The sequence below is a fragment of the Tetrao urogallus genome, assembly GCF_951394365.1.
Source record: "Tetrao urogallus genome assembly, chromosome: 7".
In the NCBI taxonomy this organism is placed as follows: domain Eukaryota; kingdom Metazoa; phylum Chordata; class Aves; order Galliformes; family Phasianidae; genus Tetrao; species Tetrao urogallus.
This window is the reverse complement of record NC_136820.1, coordinates 22891940-22914479: the sequence shown is the minus strand read 5'-3', so window position 1 is coordinate 22914479 and position 22540 is coordinate 22891940. Positions and strand designations below refer to the sequence as shown.

General features: G+C 36.3%; 1 protein-coding gene across 2 annotated transcripts in view; it reads left to right on the top strand.

The window, feature by feature from the left end:
* Positions 1-14353: 14353 nt before the first annotated feature.
* Positions 14354-22540, top strand: part of HDAC9 (histone deacetylase 9) — a gene marked incomplete at both ends in the record, with an annotated part of 403985 nt that continues 395798 nt past the window's right edge. The window contains one exon of one of the 2 annotated variants that reach the window (XM_079538447.1): positions 14354-14465. In XM_079538447.1, the coding sequence (XP_079394573.1) occupies positions 14444-14465 (22 nt within the window). The remainder of the gene's footprint in view (positions 14466-22540) is intronic. The other variant, XM_079538448.1, reaches the window with a different exon arrangement.

Genomic DNA, 22540 nt, shown 5'->3' with positions numbered 1-22540 from the left:
GTATTGACTTGATGTAATGATAGGCTAGGAAATGTAGCACTTCAGATAGTTGACCCAAACCACAGGGCACTTTCCAAAATGAAGCTCAGAGTAAATTTTAACTCATTCGTTGTGTGTAAGAAATGTTTAGTGGTAAAAGTGTCTGAAAGAAAGAGCTGTGTTGTATGTGTTACCTCTTCAGTACAGACTGTCTTTAAAGGGATGGAGGAATGGAGCTGTGCAGTGTCTCCTTCAATCTGGGAAGGAAAATCTAAATGTTACTTTTTCTGAAACAAATTATTCCACAAGTCTGTGCAAATCAAAAGGAAATTTACTTCTCTTCTTGGCAGCTGCCAACTTTCTATTTACTTATTTATTTGTAAGATGGTAGTTGCAAGTCTATCAGACGTGTTGAAGGAAAGTTTCCTTTGTGTCCCTGAATGTGTTTAAAAACCACTTGGATGTGGTGCTCAGGGACATGATTTAGCAGTCGTTCAAGTCAGGGTAGTATAGTTGTGGTTGGATTTGATGATCTTTAAGAGCTTTTCCAATCTGAGCAAATCTATGATTCTATGTTTCTTATGCTTACATTCTTCTACCTCTCAGCTTCACCTGGTTATTTCAACTGGTGCCATGGAAGAAGAGGTGACCAGTGCCTGTTAAATCATGGGCCACTCACACAGGTAGCAGCATGTCTGACATGAGTCCTTAGAGCAGTTCTTTTATTTGCTTTTTTTAATGAAATGCACTGTAAAGTTTACACAGACACAGCTTTTTCACTTTATTACCGATATCCACGTACTCTGTTATCTGTATGAGAACAGTAAAGAGAGATAAACATGTGAAAGAAGTAGGTTGGTGCAGATGTTCACTGGACAATGCTTCACGGTCCTGCAGAGATACTGTCACAGTTCCTGCTTTTGTACAGGTACTGAAAATGGTCTCCCTATCTTTTGCCAGGACAAGAGATAAGGAAAGGAAGGAGGTGGCCAGCACTGTTGAAGGTTTTTTGAGCTTTCTTTTACCAGGAGGTGAAGGGACACGTGTACAGTTTTTAACAAAGTTATTAATGGTAATGAGCCTTTTGTGGTGGTTAGTTTATGGCAATGTGTGTTGATAGGATTCAAGTCTTGCTCTGGAAATGTGAAGTAGGATGTAGACAGCTATGCATCCATTAATTTAAACACAACTGTTGGAGTGAAGATTAGAATCACTTTTGCATAAACTGTGATTTAGAATGGAGAACTTGGTGAGTTCTGAAAAATCTGGAGTTGCTGTCAGTTTTTTCTCTTTCACATACAGAGGGGATGCATGTATTATTACAGTACTGTGGTTTTATAGAGGGTAAGGTGTAAAATGTACTCTGAGCAGTGTGGTTTAAAAATATGCATTGTCATAGAATCAAATGAAAGAGTTTGTTTCCTACTCTAACTTCCTAAACTACAGTAGTGCAAATAATATTTCCATCAGTGGAATAAATTCTACAGCTCTATACTATGTCTACTGTGGGACTGACGTCTCATTTTGAGAAAGCAGAGTTGTAGCTTTAAATGCTTCTCTCTCTCACTCTTAACTGAGGTTTTACTGTGGCAGAGGAACAGTAATAGTGCATATTTTTCATCAAAGCTGCTGTAGTCTGTAATGCATTTTTTTTTGGCAGGTGCCCACATTTAATTATGAGTTCCGTGCCTAAACATAGGTAACTGAAGTCTCTCCTTCCTGAGAAAAGAAGTGTTTTTTTTCACAGATAGTGGAAGCAAATATTCCTTGGAAAAGTTACTGCACCATTGGAAAATGCCCCTTAATTTTGTTCCTCTGACTTTATTCTTTTGCTGTGTGAATTGCACCATGAAAAAGCCTTTTTATTTATTTTTATCAGTATCTGTTGCTTTTCCCTGCTGAAGTCGGTCATGAGACTAGGAAGAAAAAGCAAAGCCAATGAATGTTTTCCCAAGTCTTGGCATGTTGATTATCTTGCCTGCGTATGTTGATTTTTTTTTTTTTTTTTTTTTTTTTTTTTATGTTGTCTAAGTAAGAAGAAAAATAATAATTAAAAAAAAAAAAAACAACAAAAAAACATGAAAAATTAACAAAGACAATAGATACTACTTTTTTTTCATGGTCCAAGAGCTCAAGACAATGAAGTTGAAGTAGTAGCATGTTGTATCTTTAAATTTTAGCAGGATCAGATTTTTATTATTGCATTAATATATATTTTTCATTTCCCCGAGAATGCATTACTCTTGCCAAAATGTAGATGTTTGTTGTCTTGATCTATTTAAACATCAGAAAAATACATGAAACTGTGGGTTGTGTGGCTTGCCTATTACATGAGTTGCTTGCACCTCCCTTTTTCCCCCCTTGTTTTTCTCCTCTGCTGATGGTTCCATTTGTTTCTGAAGGAAAATTCTGCATTTTTTGAATGCTGCTGTACTTTCACTTGCTCCTTCTTTTCCTTGTCCGTTTATCACAATTGACTATTTTAGCTGAAGGCAAATCTTGGGATAGAACTCAGAACTGTCATTCAGGATGTTTTCTGGCAGCTTAGTGAATTCTTATAACCTCTTCCAAGCCCTCTTCTGTTTCCCGCTCTGTTTCTGAGCTTCAGAATTATTTTTTCTCTTTCTCTGCAGATCTCTCTACCTGCCTCTGGGAAACAGGATTTCTTCCTGCTTATACCAAAAAGGAGAAGGAAGGAGGGAGGAGAAAAAAAAGTGATGTTGAAAATGAAGTTTGTCAGCCTTAGAAAGCTTTGCCAGTGATCTCTTCTACCTTTCTAGGGAGTAGAAGAAGGAAAAAGGAGGGGAAGAATACCCACAACACTAACTTTGTAAGGTGATGAAATGGCTGAAATACTATTAAAATACATGGATGACTGAAGCATCTGCAGACCTGAAAAGTGTGCATGATGTTGACCTCTGGCAGCATAGCTTCTATTGTGTGCTTACCCTATTGTTGTTTATGGAGTTCTTTGTGGTAGTGTTAGAAGTGCTATAACTCACTGATAAGGTTTCTTTCAATTTCCCAGAAGTAGCTCTTTCACCAGTGTTGAACTTCACACCATATGTAGCAACTTCAATTTTTTTAGCAGAAGCATCAATTCATCTTTCTTCTAGCTTCTTCAAATTAGAAACACAATAAATGTGAACTGAAATTATTTGCCCAAGGTAGAATCCATTCCATGAAAAGAGTTCTACATTTTACTGTGAAGGCAGGTCATTGGCTAGCACTGAAATAGCTGAACACTCCAATAAGTGGGTAAATAGAAGGTTACTCATTTTCTTTTAGTTTTATTTTCAGTCAGTTAACTAGATCATATATTTTCTTCAATTTTCTGATTGCTGTGTTAATCAGAAACATCTGTAGTCCCGAATCCTGCGCAGTGCCTCTTGGTTTTGCTCAGTCCTTAGACCAGAGATCCATGAAAAGAAGTTCTATGCCACTCTGGCCTAGCTGTTGTTTTCAGAGCCTGACGTGACCTCCCATTTGGCTCCCTTGGAATGTGAACGGCTTCCAAGAGGAGATGACGTCACCGAAGTCGTTTGTCGAGAGACCTCATCCGGTTTTACGCAGGAGCTTTAGCCACAGGTTTATGGTTAGGGATGTTTGCATTCATGAGGAAAGCAGCTTCTTCCAGCTGTGGGACAATGCTGTTCTATAATTGCTAGTTTTAAGCTCAAATTGTATATTGCCGTTAAAGTATAGCTGATGTCAAGTAAGGAACTCCTTCAGTATTAATATCTGTAACTTTACTTAAGGTTTCTATGTCTATTTAATGTGCATTGCTCTGTGAGTAATTAGATCAGGCATTTTCCTTTAGGTAGGACAATTTTTTGCTGTTCTGCTTTCAAATTTGCGTTAGGTTTTAATTTGCTGTAACTTTGTGTAGATAATTCTGAATAGGAAGTTGTCCATGGGTTGGGAGGGGTTTTATTACCATGTTATTTAAAAAAAGAAAAAATCTCAACTTGAAGAAAACCAGACAGATATACTGAAAAATATTTCATTGTGATGCTTATTTGCTCTTCAAGTGCATTGTAAGGTATGCGTAGTATCCTTGAGTGTAATGAAACTTCTCTTGAAACTCATTTCTATCTTTATTTGCAGTGTGGTAGGTGAGAGAAGTGCCTGCTGTCAGGAGGCTGCAGCAGGAAATCTGCCACTGGATGAGCTGCCATGGGCTGCGGACAGGTTGTTGGGCCTTTGCCAGTCCAAGAACATAAAAACTATTTCTGTTTGTGCATCTGGTGTTACTTGCTGCAAGGGCTTGGCACTAGATCCAAATATAATGCTACAATTTTCATTATTTTTTTCTTGTGCTTCCTGCCTGTCGTGGAAAAAAAATCTGTGACCGGTTTCATTAACTTCTCCCTTTCTACAGAAATGCAGTGACTAAGGTGACTTACACCTAAAGGGCGAGCAATTGTTCATTTGGATATATATGTAATTTTTTTATAGCGAGGAGGATGGTAAAAAATTATGTTCATATTAATTTAAAACTTGAGTTTTCTGAAAACTGGACTGTTAAATTCTGTATTGAATATCTTGTAAAGATAAAAAAGACTCTTCCTTTCTGGCACACTCATAAACATTGCATCTCTGGTTTCTATCTTAATTCCAGTTAGTTCAGAATGGAGCAATATATGTGTTTGGAATAAGTGTTGGTGACTGCAGTTTTGGATTTCTTTTTCTTACAAATGGAACATCCCATGTCTGTGAATGTTGCATAAGAAAATTTGTTTGCCTTGTTTTGTCCATCCCAAAATGTGTGCTAGAAATCAGGCTGTTTCCCTCTCCGCCACTTATTGTATCCCTTTCCTGTCTCTGTGTCTGTGCACTTTCATTTGAGTCCCAAAGGCTTAAGGAATGTCCTATTTTGTTTGACATTAGCTTTGTTTACATTAGTTTGACAGGTGATGCTTTGATTTAGAATCGCCTCTGCAACCTGGAAATCCTTTTTTTGACATATGACGTATCTCTTCACTTTCAGATGCTTTTGGACTTTCAAGGCTGCACAGCAATATTTAAAATTGTTGCATTGTGTAATGCTTGTGAGTAACAACACCAAAAAAATTGGCATGTGATAAATTTGGTTAAGTTCTGTGTCACCTACCAGTTATCATAGGGAATAGTCATTATTATTTTTAATAAGGTGATTACTCCTCCTTTAGCTATTTTTTTTTTTCTCACTTAGATGCAACAGCAAGTGGAGTACAATCTCACTGAAGCATAAAATGAATTATTTGTTTGACTGCTTGGCATCCTCCACCTGTTAATTCCTAAAAGATTAAAAGGAATAAAGTTAATAAAAAAATTCACAAGCTGAGAACCAACACCTGAATTTAGTATGTTTGTCAGGAGATGTGGTCTGTTCTATGGATATTCAGGCTGCTCTTTATGGCAGAATAGGAAATAAAAACCACAAGCTTTTAATGTTAGAAAAACTTGTTTAGAATTTTTATTTATCTATTTATTATTTAAACTAACGACAGCAGTAGTGTTATACAGTGCACCTACTGATGTGTTTGCCAAAACTTCAATTTTTAATTCAAACTGTTTTCATGCAGACAGGGTTGCTCTTGTTTGAATAAGTCTTTATGGGACTCTTCGGTTTCAGGTGTGACTTTTCTTGAGGCCTCAAGTATATTAAATCTGCAGTTCAAAATCAAGTTTTAGTGCTGATGGAGCAAATACACATAGCTGAAACTTAAATGACTGCATGTGAAATCTTTCAAACTAAAATACATGCTGTAGTTGGAATTGTGACAAGCAAGGAAACTGAGTCACTTGGAAAGAAGCTCTTTTTTCTTTTTTTTTTTTTTTTTTTTTTTTTTTTTTTTTTTTTTATGCTTGTAACTAAATGCAAAGGAGAATGGATACAAAGTTTTCCTGATATTTACTTGTAGCTTGTCACTAGATAAAATTTTTAAACATTCCTATTGAAACTGATATATGTATCAGGAATTCATACATTTGTAAGTTTTGTGTGAATAATTGAATGTACAGAAATATTTGCTTTAAATTTCTTACAGTTGTTCATACTCAAATTATCTGATGGGCAAAATAGAGCATTTTGATTGGGGTTCTTTTCCTCAGAGGGGAGAGAAAGGTTAGGGCAGGACTTTCTTTAACCCCTCTGAAGAAGACTTAGCGTCCATGATAATTATGAATGTATTTAGGTTTTCCCGTTATGTATGTTTGCAGCAGAGGTCAGAATTTTCTCCTGAGTTCTGGTTTATGATTTCAGTTCATCAGACAGGTGCACCACTAGTTCTCTTATGTTGTGTCTGGCAAGTTCCTCTATATTATCAACTTAGAAATCAGCAAAGATAATTCTTGATTTTATTTTTTAATTTTTAATTTTTTTTCACATTGATTATTGATCTATGATTGATCAATCATAGAAAGCTGATCCTACATGAAAATAATACTGACAGAAGCCAGTTAACAGATTGTGTATGGCAACTGCTGAATCACGGCCTGAACATCTGATTGATCACCTGAGGCGAGCAATGAGTCAGCCACAGGAGCACAGGTGAAGGCAATTCAGCTGTGCTGCCAGAAGGGGTGGAGCCTGGCTGCACCTCTCCCAGACCCATTTAAGAGCTGACTGCCAGTGGGGAAGGATTTCTTTCAGGAGGTTCCTCCTGTGGAGTTTTACAGCGAGTTCAGGACAAGAGTAAGCGCTCTATCTATTTTCTTTTTGGTATAATAACCTGCTTAGCCAAACTCTCCTGTTTATTTCGTAATTATAACATCTGTATATTCACTGATTATACAATCTGTTAACAGTTAACAGATGTGGAAGTCTTGTATTCCACTGCTGACAGTACAGAAGTATTAATAAAAGTTAATGTCACTTAGCCTCTGCTCAACCATACTCTTAACAAACATCAGTTTTAATCGTAAGTTTGTTTTGTGAAGAAAAGCAAAATTCTACTGTAAAGAAACCAATCATTGAAGGATGTCCAAAATAAGTGTTTTTAAAGCATCAGCTTTAGTGAAAAGTTCATATTCTTGCTACGCAGCTTCTCTAGAATTCTTTCTTTAGCTCCATGAAATTCATTACTTTTTTCTTTTTAGTTTATCCTAGTTAACTAGAAGAGGAAGCTTATGGTTTATTTTGTGTGTACGCAAACATAGAATAAACAGGCCATGATCTTCCTTCTTTCTTTCCTATATTCTACTGTAACCAATAATTAATAATTTCCATAGTTAAAAATCAAATTTAAATCTCATGTATTTTTAAAGAATTTTTTTGAATCATCGTTATGTGAATAAATTATTGATGAAGATTGGTAATAAATTATTGATTATTGAAGTCTTGCATCAAATACCCCCTGAAGCACAGTGTAAATAAGCAGTGTGGAGCTCACGCTGCTTGTGCAAGTCTCTGTACTCCTGCTCTCATTAAGATCTGCCTTTGCTCTACGGAAGTCGTCTTAAAAGTTTTTCAAAGGCAAATTTAAAAATCTTCTTACAGTCTGATACAAAGCATTACTCTATTAGGTACCTCAGCTCTATCTGGATAATTGGTCCTGGTAGTGTTGGAGGAGTAGGATAAAAGAAATTTAGAATTTGAGATTTTATTCTGATATTCTATGCTCTATAATTTCTTGCAGTAGCTTACTATATACAGCTTTTTGGAAAAAAAAATTATATGTACATAAAGGTTGAATGCTTTCCTTTAGCTATGTCTATCTCATGTTTTTCCACGCCCTAGTATTTGGGGCAGTAGACCATACCAGCATTAGAATTCCCTACCAGAGATGGTCTGTGTGTGTCAGATCATCTGATTCAATGGCAGAGCAGAAAGCATGTTCAACTGGAATAAACTGGTTAGGACCATGTCCAAATGAGTTTTGAATACCTCCAATGATGGACACTACACATCCTATCCAGGTGACTTTATGCTAGTGCTTGGAAAGTGAAGGAGCCGAGGGAGCAGTGTGGAGGAGGGAAGCAGGATAGCCTAAGCTGCAGCAGAAACATTTCTGCAGCTGCAAGGTGAACCAGTTCAAAAGTCTGACGAAGCTGACAAAAAAGATATTTTCAGATAGATTGTATTTCCTACTGGCTTCACTGAGAAGTCATAATTGGCACTGCAGAAGTTCAAGCAGCTGCTTGAAAGCGCATCATTTAATCCTGATGATTGAAGCCTAAGACTGTTTTCTGATGGAAGGCATCATCATATCTTGCTGTTCAGAAATCTTATTTACTTCATCTGTGCAGTAGGTGGTGAATGCAAAAGAGACTGACCAAATGGCTAGATGGCTATTTTGCTTGAGAGGGCTTCAGAGAGAAGGATTTGCTGTCTTAGCAGTCTGACATTTCCTGTGTAGAATTACATAACTAGTATGCTCACAATATGTGAGCTATGAAACTGTGATGTTGTGTATGAGTGACTGTAAAAGCATGATGATGTAACTTTTCAAAAGAAATAATGTAAATTTCTTGGCTCTGCATCCAGTAGAAGCAACTTAAATGTGGGGGGGGATGGAGAGGGGGGGTTGGTGTCCTTGCAGGTGTGCTGCTGGTATATTGAGACACACCAACACCTAGCCAGTATTCTTCTTGGATGGGAAATGAATTGACCACATCATCCGAGTTGCACAACACAGTGCACCTCCTGCCACCCAGTGCCATTCTGTACTAAAGTTAGTTATATGGTAGCATGTCTGGGGATTACTAACAGGCTCAGTAAAAAAAAACAAAAAAGAAAAATCTGCTTGGCAGAATAAAAAATTATTTTAGCGGGGAACTAAAATTGTGCAACAGCCCAGATCTTGTGGATGGAGTAGTTCCTTATTGACAGATTTGGTGTTATATATAGTGCAAAACTGCTATTGACTTCAAAAGTTAAGTGGGTACCGAACTAAGCATAAGGTGCCTGAATAGCTTCTTGTGAGATACTTAATCCTGAACTGAGCATAGGATACTGAAGGCTTGGTCTATGGAAGCCCCAAATTCCCTCTGAATGCAGTTACATATCCCAGTAGCTCTTATAGTTGACTTTGATAATGCTGCCAGGAAGTTTGCACTGTTTGGCTTATAAAGGCTACTGCGTAAGAGTGTTATGCTGCATTATGCCGTGGTTTTAGCTTACCTTATTCTTATATTTGTAAACCAAATGTGGTAAAAATGCAATAAAGAAGTATATAGCTATTAATAACTGATTTGCTTTTTTGAGGTGATATCTTTTTTGTGTTAAGATGTTGGTGTGAATTCTAAACATTTGTGGTCCTATTTTTCTCCTTTTCCATATGCCAGCTTTCTAATCATACTCAGATGGTTCACATAAAGTTAAAAGGGTTGGATGTTGCTACTTTGGAGTTAGCTTACATTGGTGAATTTAGTATATGTCCACTGTAGTTTATTGTCTAGTTGTAATACTGCCATGCAGTGTTTTTGAATAAGATCTGTAGCTTGGTTATTATTTTTTAGCATCTAATTTTCATTACATGTACTAGAAATACTCATTCAAGTTTTTTTTTTTAAAAGTTCTTTGAAAGAGATCTTTTTTTTTCTAACCGTTGTGCACTGTAGTGATCAGTTGTTATTTTGTTGGTTTTTTTGACTTTCAGGTTTTTTTTTTTTAATCATGCATTTTGCCCGACTGCTCAGTGGATAACAGCATTTGTATTTATTCTGATAAGCTGATGCTTAGTTTCTACACACAAGCTGTTGTGAGAAGTTACTACAGTTCCTTTCCTTGAGGCGAATGACCTACAGCAATAAGAGAGAAAAACTTTGTCAAAAAGTAACAGAGCTATTTTAAAACAGTATATTCAGCAGAGAATCAACGAGATATGTGATCAGGGAAACTGTTCATAACTTAATGAAGTGTAGCATTCTATATTTTTTATTTTCAAAATCTCTGCATAATGACTTTCTAAAAGCCTTTACAAGTAGACATAATTTGAATTTTTGTAGAGAATTCTCTTGGAAGAGAATCCTAGAGACACCTCTGGGAAGTAGTTTTGAAAACTATGTGCCTATGGAATCATTTCAGAAGTGCACATGAAACATTCATCTTAGGTAAGAGGGAAATGGAAGTAGAAATATCTATTTCATTTGAATCCTCTTAATTTGTGTTCACTATATCCTATTTCAGAAACTCAGTTCTCTAAGGAATTTTGAAATATAGGCACAAGATAGGAAAAAAAAAAAGGTAGTCTGTGAATGCAGTCTCAGAATAGCAGAGTGAAAGATGACAGTTAAAAAGAATGGCATTAATTGATTTGCTTATTTCTTTTTAAAAGTGTTGTATCTGTTTATGGTAATGGGCAACATAAGCTTTATGGTGGCCACTGGGCATGAAAATCTAAATTCTGTTTCACCCTGCTTTTCTGTAACATTTTCAAAGCTGCAACTATCCTTTGGAGTACATGAACCACTGAATTTCTTTTGAAGTACAAGGAGTAGCATCATTGTTCCTGAGTTTTACTCATTCAGGATCACAAACATAAGTCACTGATGCATTGCATCACCTCCAGTGATACACCGGAAGGTAGAAAGTAATTTGCTGTATACTGGGCTATGGTGAAGTTGTAACACTAAGGGACATGATTTAGTAATGGGACTTGGTAGGTTGAGTTGAAGACTGGACTTGGTCTCGAAGATCTTTTCCAATCTGGATGATTCTGTGATAACTTGGCTAACGAGTAAGAGATGAGTTATTGTCCAGTGAAAGTGGATTGCCTTAAGAGTTGGAGATAATATATAATGAGCCCTGCAATCACTTTATCTTCATGATTTTATATTTTACACACGAAATTTTAATCTACTGTGGCCAGAGCTACTCTTTTTTTTTTTTTTTTTTTTTCTTTGATTCAATGCTAATGTATGGCACTGCAGGTCATACTGTATGACATTTCCTTAGTTAAAGGAAAGAAACGAAGCATGTCAGCTTATAAGTAGAAGTGCATTTAAAAGAGATTCTCTGTGTTATGGTGTAATTCTGTATATGATGATGGGAATTTTTCATGGTTCTAAATGTGAAGTCTGATAATATGAATCTTCCATCATAGTTGTAAGGAGTTGTGAAAACTGAACCTGAGCAATAACACTTGGCTTAATGAAACTTTTGCATTTCCAAGAAATATATGGAAATAGAGTATCAGGCAGGATGCCAACATTACTTCATAAAATATAAGATTACCAGTGCAGTTGAATTCACAAAATTAGTTAACAGAAATCTTTTTATGGAGGTCCCAGAGGAATGTTTTATTACATGGGAGTTATTCTCAGAAGGTTTAGCTTCAATGATTATTCAGTTCTGATGCTCTCTGTGATGATTTTGGAAGGGAAAAATCCTTAGCTTGCTGATCATTAAGTTTCAGAGTAGCTGAGGATGGACTCTGGAATGGATCTCTGGAGACAGCCAGTCCATCACCCTCCTTAAGGCTGGGTCAGATAGAGCAGGCTGCCCCACATAGTCTACAATCAGACTTTGAATATCTCCAAGAATAGAGACTCCACAGACTTTTGGCAGCCTGTTAAGAGGTGTTTGGCCTCACTAACGGTGGAAAAAGTGTTTTCTAATGTTTAGATGGAACTTGCCATACTTCAGCTTGTGCACAGTATCTCTTCTTCTGTCACTTCACATCACTAAAAAAGCTTGGCTCTACCTTTGCTTCTTAGTCCATCAGGCATTTATGCACACTGGTAGGCTCTCCCTGAGTTTTCTCCTCTCCTTTCTAAGCAACTGTCTCTCTCTCTGCCTCACCTTATGAGAAGGACATTCCAGTGTCTTCAGTATTAGCAATGTTTTCTCACTCTAATATTTTCATGCAACACTGGCACTACAAAGCCTTGAGCTAGATGCCGGTATCCCTCCTGGTGTACTTCACCAGAGTCAGTGCTGGACTTTGGGCTGCAGATCGCAACCTTTTGAGCCTGGCATCTCAGCCAGTTTTCAGCCTACCTAATTACCTGTGTTTCACCAGTTCATCTGAGGATGTCACAGGGGATGGTGCTGAAAGCCTTGCTAATTTCAAGATAAATCATGTCCACTACTCTCAACAAATCAGCTGGCCATTAGGTTAGCCAGGAATGGTTCTCTTTTTTAAATACATTTTGACTACTTCCCATCATTAACTAATCCTTCAGGTATTTAGAAATTATTTCCAAGATTATTTACTGCATCATCTTCCCAGGAATAGAACAGAGTATGACTAGCCTGTAGCTCTCCATGTTCTCCTCGTTGCCCTATGTTAAGATAGGAATAGCATTTATTTCTGGTCTTTATGAACCTTCCTTGGTGCCAAGACTTTTCAAGGTAGTCTGAGTGGTCTTGAATTGACATTAGCTATCTCCATTGGCACTCATCAGAGTATCTCAACCGTCAGCTCACACGGGTTTGTGTATGTCTAACTTGTTTAACTTCCCTAACTCTATAGAGTTTTAGCAAAACTGGTGTCCCTAATGCAGTAGTTTGGTATAGGCACTGCTATTGTGTTGATGGAATGTGGAGCATCACTATTTGCAGTGAAAGAAACATGCCAAGCATACTGCCTTGCATAGGAATCAAAAATTACATGCAATTATTTTTATTGAGGGGAAGAAGTGAAGATTTGACGTGAAATGAAAGCTTAGATGTTTGAGAAAATTCTGAGCTGATGGCATGTTGTACTAGTGGTACTAGTTCAAAAAATAAGATAGGAAGATCTACGTGAATTGAAGTCAAAAGAAATAATAGTTTTAGCTTTTCTGATCATAGAAGTGTTTTTATCAGAGTACTGGCAAATCGCGATGTTCAGACTTTTCTGTAATGTTTAGTTTAAATCTCTACTGAAAATTCATTCTGTTAAAGGTCACAGTTAAGTGTTAATATCCATTACCTTCTATGAGATACCAAAGAATCAGCAACTGAGGCTGGATACTGAATAAATGTATGTTGGATTCCTGGAAAATCTTCTTCATTATCTTTGTAGCTGCTAAAATGAAATTAAATAATAATCTTAAAACTCCACTAGCCTGAATTGTGCACTTGTACTCATTGAAATTTCCTGAAGCTAGATGGGAAAGTAACTGCTTGCATCAGTCAGCATAAAGATATGCACAAATAGAGCTTTTGGATTAGATTAACACTGGAGTCTGTTCAGTTTAATAGCGGTTACATCTAATGTTTCAAAAAACTTGATGCACAAGGTAAGCAAAGAAAAGTACTCAGGATTTCCATGAAGTATAATGAATCTTAGTTCTCCGGATGCTGTCTGCTGGAACACTGGCTGTGTCCAAATAGCATGCCTGTTTGTGCAGGCTACTTCAGTGGATATAAAAGCAGAAGTTACATGTCTAAGTGTGACCTTCCCTTTCTCAAATAATAGTTAAGCTATACTTAAATGATTGTAATTGGTTACAATATAAGTCACTAGCTGAAATTTGGCTGAGCTCAGCTTGAAACTAAATGTGCAGTTGGTGGTTTAAAAAAGTGACAAAAGCTGCTAAAATATTCAGCACTAAGAATATCTTTGGCTACTTAAATACTTCAGGAACTGTGGCTGAATAGGGTAGTTGCAGTCATTGTAATACACTACAACCTTCTCTTCTTTCCCATTATGCTGTTTATATCCTGCTTGAGTGGAAATATATTTTCATTTCCTGATGGCCTCCTCTTTGCAGCTTAAAACTTTCAGCAGATGGGAATATTAGAGGAATATTATTACCTCTGCTTCTGCTTTGAGCTGAGAGTGCAATTGGACTGTGAAAAGATACAACAAAATTGCAAAAACTTCCTTGCCTGGTTCCCGAGCAGCCCACGCTATTAGGAGCTGTCTTGGTAGTGTCAGAGATGTCATTAGCTAGTAGTGGAAGATCCATTAAACTATGCTAATTATTTCAGTGAGTTCTATTCTAAACTATGTAAATATTAGAGATAAAGGAAACAGTACATCTTCCAGAAAGGCTTTTGAATATGGCTCTGCTTCTGCATGCTCACATTTCAAGGCTGACTGCAAAAGTCTGCAGTAAAACTATGAATTAGCCACTGCTTAGCTGTAAGGATATGACCCCTTTTTCTCTTCTTCAAGTCTTTCAAACTCTTTCAAACAGTTCTTAAAATTCCCTGATCTTGCTGGAAAGATAAATGATGTGTTCAGTCTTTTCTTTCTCGCACTGTGTTGTGGCTATAAAAGGACTGTAATAGAAATTTATCTAGTCTGCCCTGAAGCTTAAGGATTTTCAGTTTTAATCATGTTTTCAGTGGTCCTTTGATTTTGAATTCAGAGTAAAAATTGATGTGACAGAAAGAACATTTAGTCTTGATAAGGGTTTTGGATATTCTGTGTAATTGTGATTGACATCTCTTAAAATAGCATGTTGTTAATGTATAGGTCAAATATAGACTTTTTTTTCTTTACTTTCCACAGACCCACCCCATTTCAGACAGAACCTCAAAGTCTCTACAACATCTGCCAGTTTGACTTTACACCATCAACAAGTTATCATTCCATCAACAGCAATGAGCTCCACAACACAACCAGGTCAGTCTGCTTCTTTCTTTTTTTTTTGCACCCCACTCCTGAAGAATACTGTCCTGTGTTAGGATGTACAGAACTTTATGGTGACAAAATGGATTTGGCAAGTGACTGATATGCCAGCTACAATTCATAAGATGTGACTATCTTAAAAAACAAGATAGAGGCTATGCAGGTGAAAAAGGCTATTTTTCGGGGAGCGTCTTATCAGAATTTTAAGCCAGTGCTTTCTAAATATTTTTGTAAACGTTATAAAGAAATTGAATAATCACATCTGGACATGAATAACTATTTTAAAATGTTTTAATTTTTAATACTTGTGTTTAGTGATTACATTTATATTTGCACAACTTCTTTTTTTAAAGAAAGAATGCAGATGGCATTCTGTTGTTTTTAGCTCTAAAGTTGTATTTGCCCACACTGGATGTTCACTGCAGAGCTTCTTTCTTTATGGCTGCCTAACAGGGGTTTCTGGATGTGCTTCATCTTATGCCTGGAAAATGAGCTACTGCAGGTAAATCTGCAGTAGGTAGTGAAATATTAGTACCTATAGCCTTATAGCCTGTGTTCAAACTTCCAAAGAAAGAATGCTGCATATGGAACATGCATTGACTTGAGCCCTTTTGAGAAGTGAGAGTCCCCAGTTCAAATCTGTGCAATGTTGCATATGGTTCACACTTCATTCACCCACACTCCATGTATCTATTCCTAGTACTGTTGATAAAATAACCCTTTACAGGTGGCTTATTTTATAACTGCTTTGCTTTCGTACAAACAGCTTATAAAAGCATCAGGGAAAATGCTGTAACAGTAAGCTCTGTTTATGTGCTAGATGCCCTATCTCTTAGAAATATAATTCATTGAGGTTTCTTGGAGAATTGTTGTCTGTAGAGTTGAAATATGGCAGTAATTGCTCTTACATTGAGTAAAACAGCTGGGTTTCATGCTTTTTTGTTGCAGTGTGATTCAGTACATGCAGTGAATTATCCATATAAATCGTCATAGGGTAGGCAGTATAGAGGCATTTCTTTATTTTATCTGTATTCAAGTAACTAGTAAGAAATTATTTTATACTTTCCTAAATGTACAGTTCAAGTTCCAAGATACACCATTCAATTTGATCTCTTTCCAATGTATCTTTTCTTGCAGTAGATGGTATACAGAAGCCTGTAGCCAAAATGAAGCTGGTTTTCATTAAAAAAAAAAGTAGTAAATTTTCCAGTAATCTCATTACTATGAAAACATAAATGTTGCATTCATGTCTGCTGTCTTTCTAAATCCAATAAAGGAGAAGCATTCAATATAACAAGGTTACTTGTAAAGGAATCTAGGCATTTTAGGAATATTTCAAAAGAAATTGGATGCCTAAATGTCTTTAAAGGTAGTCCTTAGAGTCTACTCTTCCCAGACTCACTATCCTCAGTTACCCGACATCCCAACTGAGTTCCACCAACAATTTTGGGATTGCTTCAGTGTATATTGTGTTCAGTTTTCCTTGTTTTAATTAGTTCAGTGTGAAAACAAGTTAAGTATCTTTGACACACAAAAGCATCTGTGGAAAATTAAGCCATTGATTGGCGTGAAAGGGGAAGACAAAGCAAAGTGTGCTGATCTCATAGCAGGAACCATAAGATAGGAATATCTTAAGTTCACAGATTTCTTAATGAATACCATGCAAGTGTTAGCACTTCTGTTCCATTGGCCGTATTTAGAGCATTCTTCTGGAAAGTAGAAATATATTGAAATAATTTCAGAACTAGTGATCATGGATTTATCTCTCCTGCTGATGGGAAGTAGTTGGTTAGGAAACAGCTGAAACACTGAGCAACAGCTTAGAGAACACGGTGAGTTGCCTACTTTGAATGAAAAATTACGTGTTCTGTTAGCGCTTTTGAGAACTTCAGATTTTTAAAAGAACTTGTCAGGAAGCTTGCACAGTGTATAACTGAAGTGACTTTCATTGCTTCTAACTTCTGGTACAAACTGAGTCTTCATGCTTTCCTATTTGGAGATGTGAAACATGCATCTACTGTATACATCTGTTCTAATTTTCATTTTTCTAAATTGATATTCACTGCTTTTCTGAGAGCTATTAGCTATGCAGCACATCTTTTAGCTTTTGTACAGATTTTAAGAGATAGAATGGTTTATATACATTTTATATGTACATCCTGACCACTGAACTTACTTTCTGATTCAGAAGGGAAGCAGGCTCACTGTTTGTTGCCTATAGCACTACACTGTTGTCCTTACATATGAACAATGCAGTACATTGTACAGAGCCAGGATTTCATTTAAAATACTTATTCGCTGTGTTATCTCGCTGGAGAAGTTCTAGCACCTTTGGGAAATCACATTAGAGGTTGACAGACGGCGGGGGGAATGAAATCTCAGATCTGCTAAAGAGAATAAGACTACCAAATTCAGCGTATCTGTATCTAGTAGCTTAATTTCAATGTATAAAAAGTATTTGAGAGATTTAATAAAAAGTCAAGTAGTCAGAAAATGCCATTATTATGTTTGCCTGGAAAACTTTAATTAGTCTTCCTAAAATGTATGCAGTATCATACAGTGTGAATTGTATGTTGACATATTATTTCTCAGAAGGATCTGTTATTTGTTCAACACACAAAATGCTCTGTAGTCTCTTAATGAAAATCTACTTAATAGTCTTCAGTACGTTGTCCATTTTCTACCTGCACACTTTTCAGAGCAGATTTTGAGGATGAAGGACTTAATTCTATTATCTCTCTGAGCTCTTGTATGCTGCTAACAACTGCACGATCACAGAACTTGAACATGCTTATGGACTTCTGTTCCTGAACTGTAGTGAGATGTTGGAATGTTATTTTATTGTTCAATGGAAAGATGAGCAAAGGAATAATTAGAATTTTTAAAATAAAATAAAGTTTGTGTGGCCAACCTGATAGTCAGGTCTTTGCCTCTTTGCTTTATAAGAGAACTGTTTTACTGTGCCATGCTGGAGTTCTTCCTATCTAATGGGAAAATTCGTGGCTTTATAGCTTGCGTATAAGCCTTTTAGTAGTTCAAATTGCAGGCTTGCTCCTCTTGGAGCTGTGAGAGCACTTGGATTTAGTTATTTATTAGTTTTAAGGAAGAGGCCGACATTTCTGCCATTGCCAGTGTTTATCTGTGGAAACTTCATTATTTCACCAACCATGTCAAAACACCTGTTGCACACACAGGGTTATGAAATTCAAGGGCAATATCACTAGCAGAATCCACATTTTTCTTTTCCTTAGTCCCTGTCTTTTGCATGACATGGATTTTGGGAAATAATCATCTTCTGTTGATGCAGGAGTTAGTGGTGTTGCTTCATGTCTTAATGCTTTCTAGTGTTTGTAGACTAGTACATGGATATAGAAGCACATTTACAAGATGAGTTGCTTCTTTCTCTCCCCACCTGTTTTTGACTACGAAGGGCTTCTAGAGTGAATAGTGGCCTTTGTAAAAAGCTTGAAATGAGGCAAGTTTTATCTGAACTCTGGTCTTGTGCCCTGCTAAGGGTAAATGCTGTGTACCAATCAGGATGAGTTTGTTTCAGTATTTCTTCTCTCTCCTACTCGAAGGATTCCGAGATGTGTTTTCTGTTGTGTTTTGTCACCTTTTCATGGTGTATAATCAATGAATATTAAGATGTTTATTTCATAATTATAACAAGAGAGTTTGGCAAAGCAGATAATGATAACAAAAAGAGACTAGATAGAATGCTTACCCGTATCCTGGGCTCATTTACAAAATGGCAGCAGAGCAGATCTCCAGAAGAGATCCTTCCCCACTGGCAGTCAGCTCTTAAATGGGTCTAGGAGAGGTGCAGCCAGGCTCCACCCCTTCCGGCAGCACAGCTGAATTGCCTTCACCTGAGCTCCTGTGGCTGACTCATTGCTCACCTCTGGTGATCAATCAGAGGTTCAGGCCGTGACTCAGCAGATCCCATACACCTGGTAACTCAAACTTCTGCTACAAGAGTAGTCACTGTAATAAAGTGAAAGAGATTATTCTGATAGGAATGTCCTCCCGTTTGTGTGAATGCTTAACACTTGATTTTTAATGTTTTAGAAGATTTAAAATTACTGAATGCTTTTATTGAATCCACTCATTTTACTTCTAAGATTCTGCAGTAGTGGATGAAGAATGCCTCGTACCCCCAAAGAATTATTAATTGGATTGGCACTGACATGGGCAGCAGTTCTAATGATAAAAGCCTGCTGGAGATGTGTTGAATAGTGTTAAAGTAGATGTTTTTATGCTCTTGCTTTTTTTCCCCCTGAAAATCTTGTGCCTCTTCAGACAATAGATTGCCATATTCTGCCACAGCCAGTAGTTAGAGCAGTTTAATGTAATTTCTTGGTGAGAAGCTGTAAACATTCCCATTTAGTATAGACTATTCAAAAACAGATTTTCTATCATTCAATACTGGGATGCTACTTCATGTAAAAGTCAGTCTCTGTGCCTTCTGTATCACTTGAATTGTCCCTAAGGTTTTTGTAACATCAGTATTTTTTGTCATGGCTGTAGATTACAGCAGAATGGTATTTCTGCTTTTTATTTTAGAGTTTATCTGGCCCACATTTAAAAAGCTTATGTATGAAGCTTATATATGTACATTCATATGTTCTTCTGTGTAAACAGCATACCTTAAAAAAACAAACAAAAGGAAAACAAACAAAAAGCAAGTTGCAAATTGGTAAAGCGGTGCAACTCTGTAGCTGAATTTAGCCATTTCAAGGATGGTTTGTTCTGTCAGTGAGAAAGCTTGAAATGCTATAGGAGGCTTAAAGTATTGTGCATAGTGCTATACTTTTCTGTATTTTCCAATGGGATCTCTAAGTCCTTGAGGTATTTCTATTAGCAGAAGCTTTGTGCTGTGGTGTAGAAGTAGAGGAAATATTTATTTAGAATTGCTTTCCCTTGATAGTTAAAATGTCAGAAAGGCCATTGAAAGACCTGATGTGGAACTAGAAAGAATTACGCATGTTTTATTGAAAAAGTATCTGAGAAATCCCTCTATATAGGATTTGTTTGCAGCACCAATGCACATAAGTATTTCCTTAGGTTGTATGATGGTGCAATGAATAGGTCTCCTGTGTAGCAACATTGACTTGCAATAACACTGCAACTTGTTAAATTGATCTCAACTCTCTGAACCTGGAGGGACTTGGCTCTTTCTAATCTGCAGGGCTAGGAAGTAAATGCTGAATCCCAACAGGGAAGATGCTGATGTTTTGTTGTTTGCTTTGCTTGTTATAAATTGTAAGATCATTAAGGAAATGTTTACATCCTGTTGCTACTGCATGTTCTCTACTGGTCTGTATTTAGAAAAAGCTTTAGACAGAAAAAAGATATATGTTTATTTGCTCTTACATGGAATAGCTGAACTGTTGTTTTAAGTGAGACTTGTTTTTCTATAATACTAAATAATACCCAAGTGGTGAATTATTACTCATGGATGTATTTTGGACTCATTTATCTCTGACTGCCTAATGTTTTGAAATGTATCTCCTATTAACATGGTTGTGTGGTTGGGGATTTTTTTTCCTGTTACATAAATACCAGTTCAGTTCCCAAGGATTCTACCCTTGCTTCTTTTCTGAACAGATCATATAAAATCACTTCAATACAGCATTTCTTACCCAGATCTTTTAAAAGAAAAACAAGACCTATTAGGAATGGTGGTCCATAAATATTTCTGTAAAGATCATGGGGATGTGAAAATGCTGGGTTTTTGTCTTGTACCCAGAGAAAAGTTCAGGGTGATACCATTCTGCCCCCCTGTCATCCTGATCGTTCAGGTTTTGTTCTATGCTTGTCACTGTGAAATTAAAAATAACATTAGAATATTTAAGTTGAACCACTTCTATTAAAAACAAAACCAAAAATTCTTCACTAGTTCATGGAATTACTTCAGGTAGAATCATCTCTGTTGGGGAAGATGGGCGAGTGATGTTGATAGAGGATATTCATAGATGATATAGAAAAAGTACCTGGAAATCCAAACTGACGAGCAGCTTTGTAGCTATTGCAAACTATTGCTAAATAGAAGGTGTTATATTATGGAAAGCTGTCCATCGATTAGGACGAGAGAGCTTCTCAGCATCCCTGGGATCTTGCTGGTTTTCAAAAATATGCCATTGTTGGCTCACTGCTAAAGAGAACAGATTCAAAATTTGTGGAACTTACTCATTTACAACTAGGTAAAATCAGGGTTTTTTTACTGTACCTGTAATTATGGAATTAAAATCACAGTCATATTTTTGATGTTTAATATTTTGGAAATATTTTTTCATTCCTTTTGCTCTTCAATATTACTTATTTTTTTCAGGTCTTTAGTATTTTTAAGAGCTGCTTGTTGCTGCAGTCAATCTGAAAGCGATTTCAATTTCCTCAATAAATTCTGGGGGAACAGAGAGGAGCTGGGCACTGAATATTGCCAGTTTCTGCTGTTACATCACTTTTTTTTTCTGTCTTAATTCTGATTTTCTTTAATAGATATTGTTTCTTCCCCTTGAGGAATTGCTCGCTCCCTCTGTTTTTTTTGTTCTGCTTTTCTCTACTTTTTCATAAGTCATTTTCCTCATAGACTAAATATAAAAAATTCTTCTGTAGACTAAATACAAAAATGCTTCAAATTGGTATTACTGCTGCTGATTTAATATTAAAATCCAGTGAAAGGTTACACTAGTGTCCAGTAACAGTCCATGAACCAGGAGATAATTCAAGAATATTGTAATTGTATAAGCAAATTTTTAAATGTTATAAAATCTAGGAACATATTTTGTTTTAAATACCTATAGATATACATAAAGGTAAACATATGTTGTTATTATGAGTGACCTCAGGAAAGGCAAATCAGCAGATTGCATTCCATAGAGAATGAAATGTGGTATTGTAACTCGTGTCAGCTAACGTGATTCTGATGAAATAAAAGCTACAGCTTTTCAAACAAATGGTTAATATTTTTGGTGGTAGAAAGCTTGCTTGATGTAAGATAATTGTTGAGGAATATAATTAGGCTTCTGTGGTATGTGACAATCTGTTGAAAATCGCACTATCCAAAATCATTACAGCAGTAAATGAAATAAAAACTGTCTAACGGATCTCAGAAAGCATTGTGCATAGGGAAAATTTTCATTCTCTGAAGATTTTCCTAGGAAATTTCTCTAGAAATTTATTATTACTTTAACATTATTCACTATTTTTATCAATTATCTAGAGAAAAACATTAATACTGTTAATGCTAAGATCAGTTATGTTGGAATAAATGTTTTTTAAGGTTATATGGGTCCATTTGATGAAGTTGCTTCTTTTGAAAAATAAGCATTTTCATCAAATAAAGGAAGCAAGGATGTGTAAGAGGAAAATTGTAGAATATTCATTAAAAGGAGCCTGTAAATATCTTGTAAGAGTGTTGCCAACCCTATGGCTTGGGAGCTGAGTGCTAAGTAATGCTTTTGCTATGGTGGCCAAATCTGGTATTGGGGATAGAGAGAAGCTTTGCCTGAACAGCAATGAATATGTCTTAGTTTCCTTTTCAGTGCTAAGAAGAGCTGGTCAGAGTCAAGCTAAACTTTTCCTTGAGTCTCCCTTTAGACTAAGCGTACAAAGCTATTCTTAGAGTGCTGGTTCTAATTCTGATAGCAACATTTCCAAAAGGGCTTTGAAAAAGATTTTTCAAAAATAATGCTGAGTCTAGAAAACGTAACGTATTGAAAGAAGGAACTCAGTCTGCCTTCTTTTCAGAAGGTTGAGAGACTATGTGATGTAAAAAAAAAAATATATGACTACTCATTTGCCTAAGATTTTGGATACATAATGTATTTAATCTTATAGAGGAACTTTAATGATATCTGTTGGCTAAAGATGAAACTAGACAAATTCAGGTTTGCAATTAGGCTTATTTTTTTCAGTCTTGCAAATTAACCATTGGAACATGCAAGTTAATGATAGGGATCTAAGTCTTTGTGTGGCACATCTTTACAATCTATTAATCATGAAAGCTGTCCAGAAGTTGCTTTAGTTGTTACAAAATATATGAAAAAGTATGTGCTCTTACTGAAGAG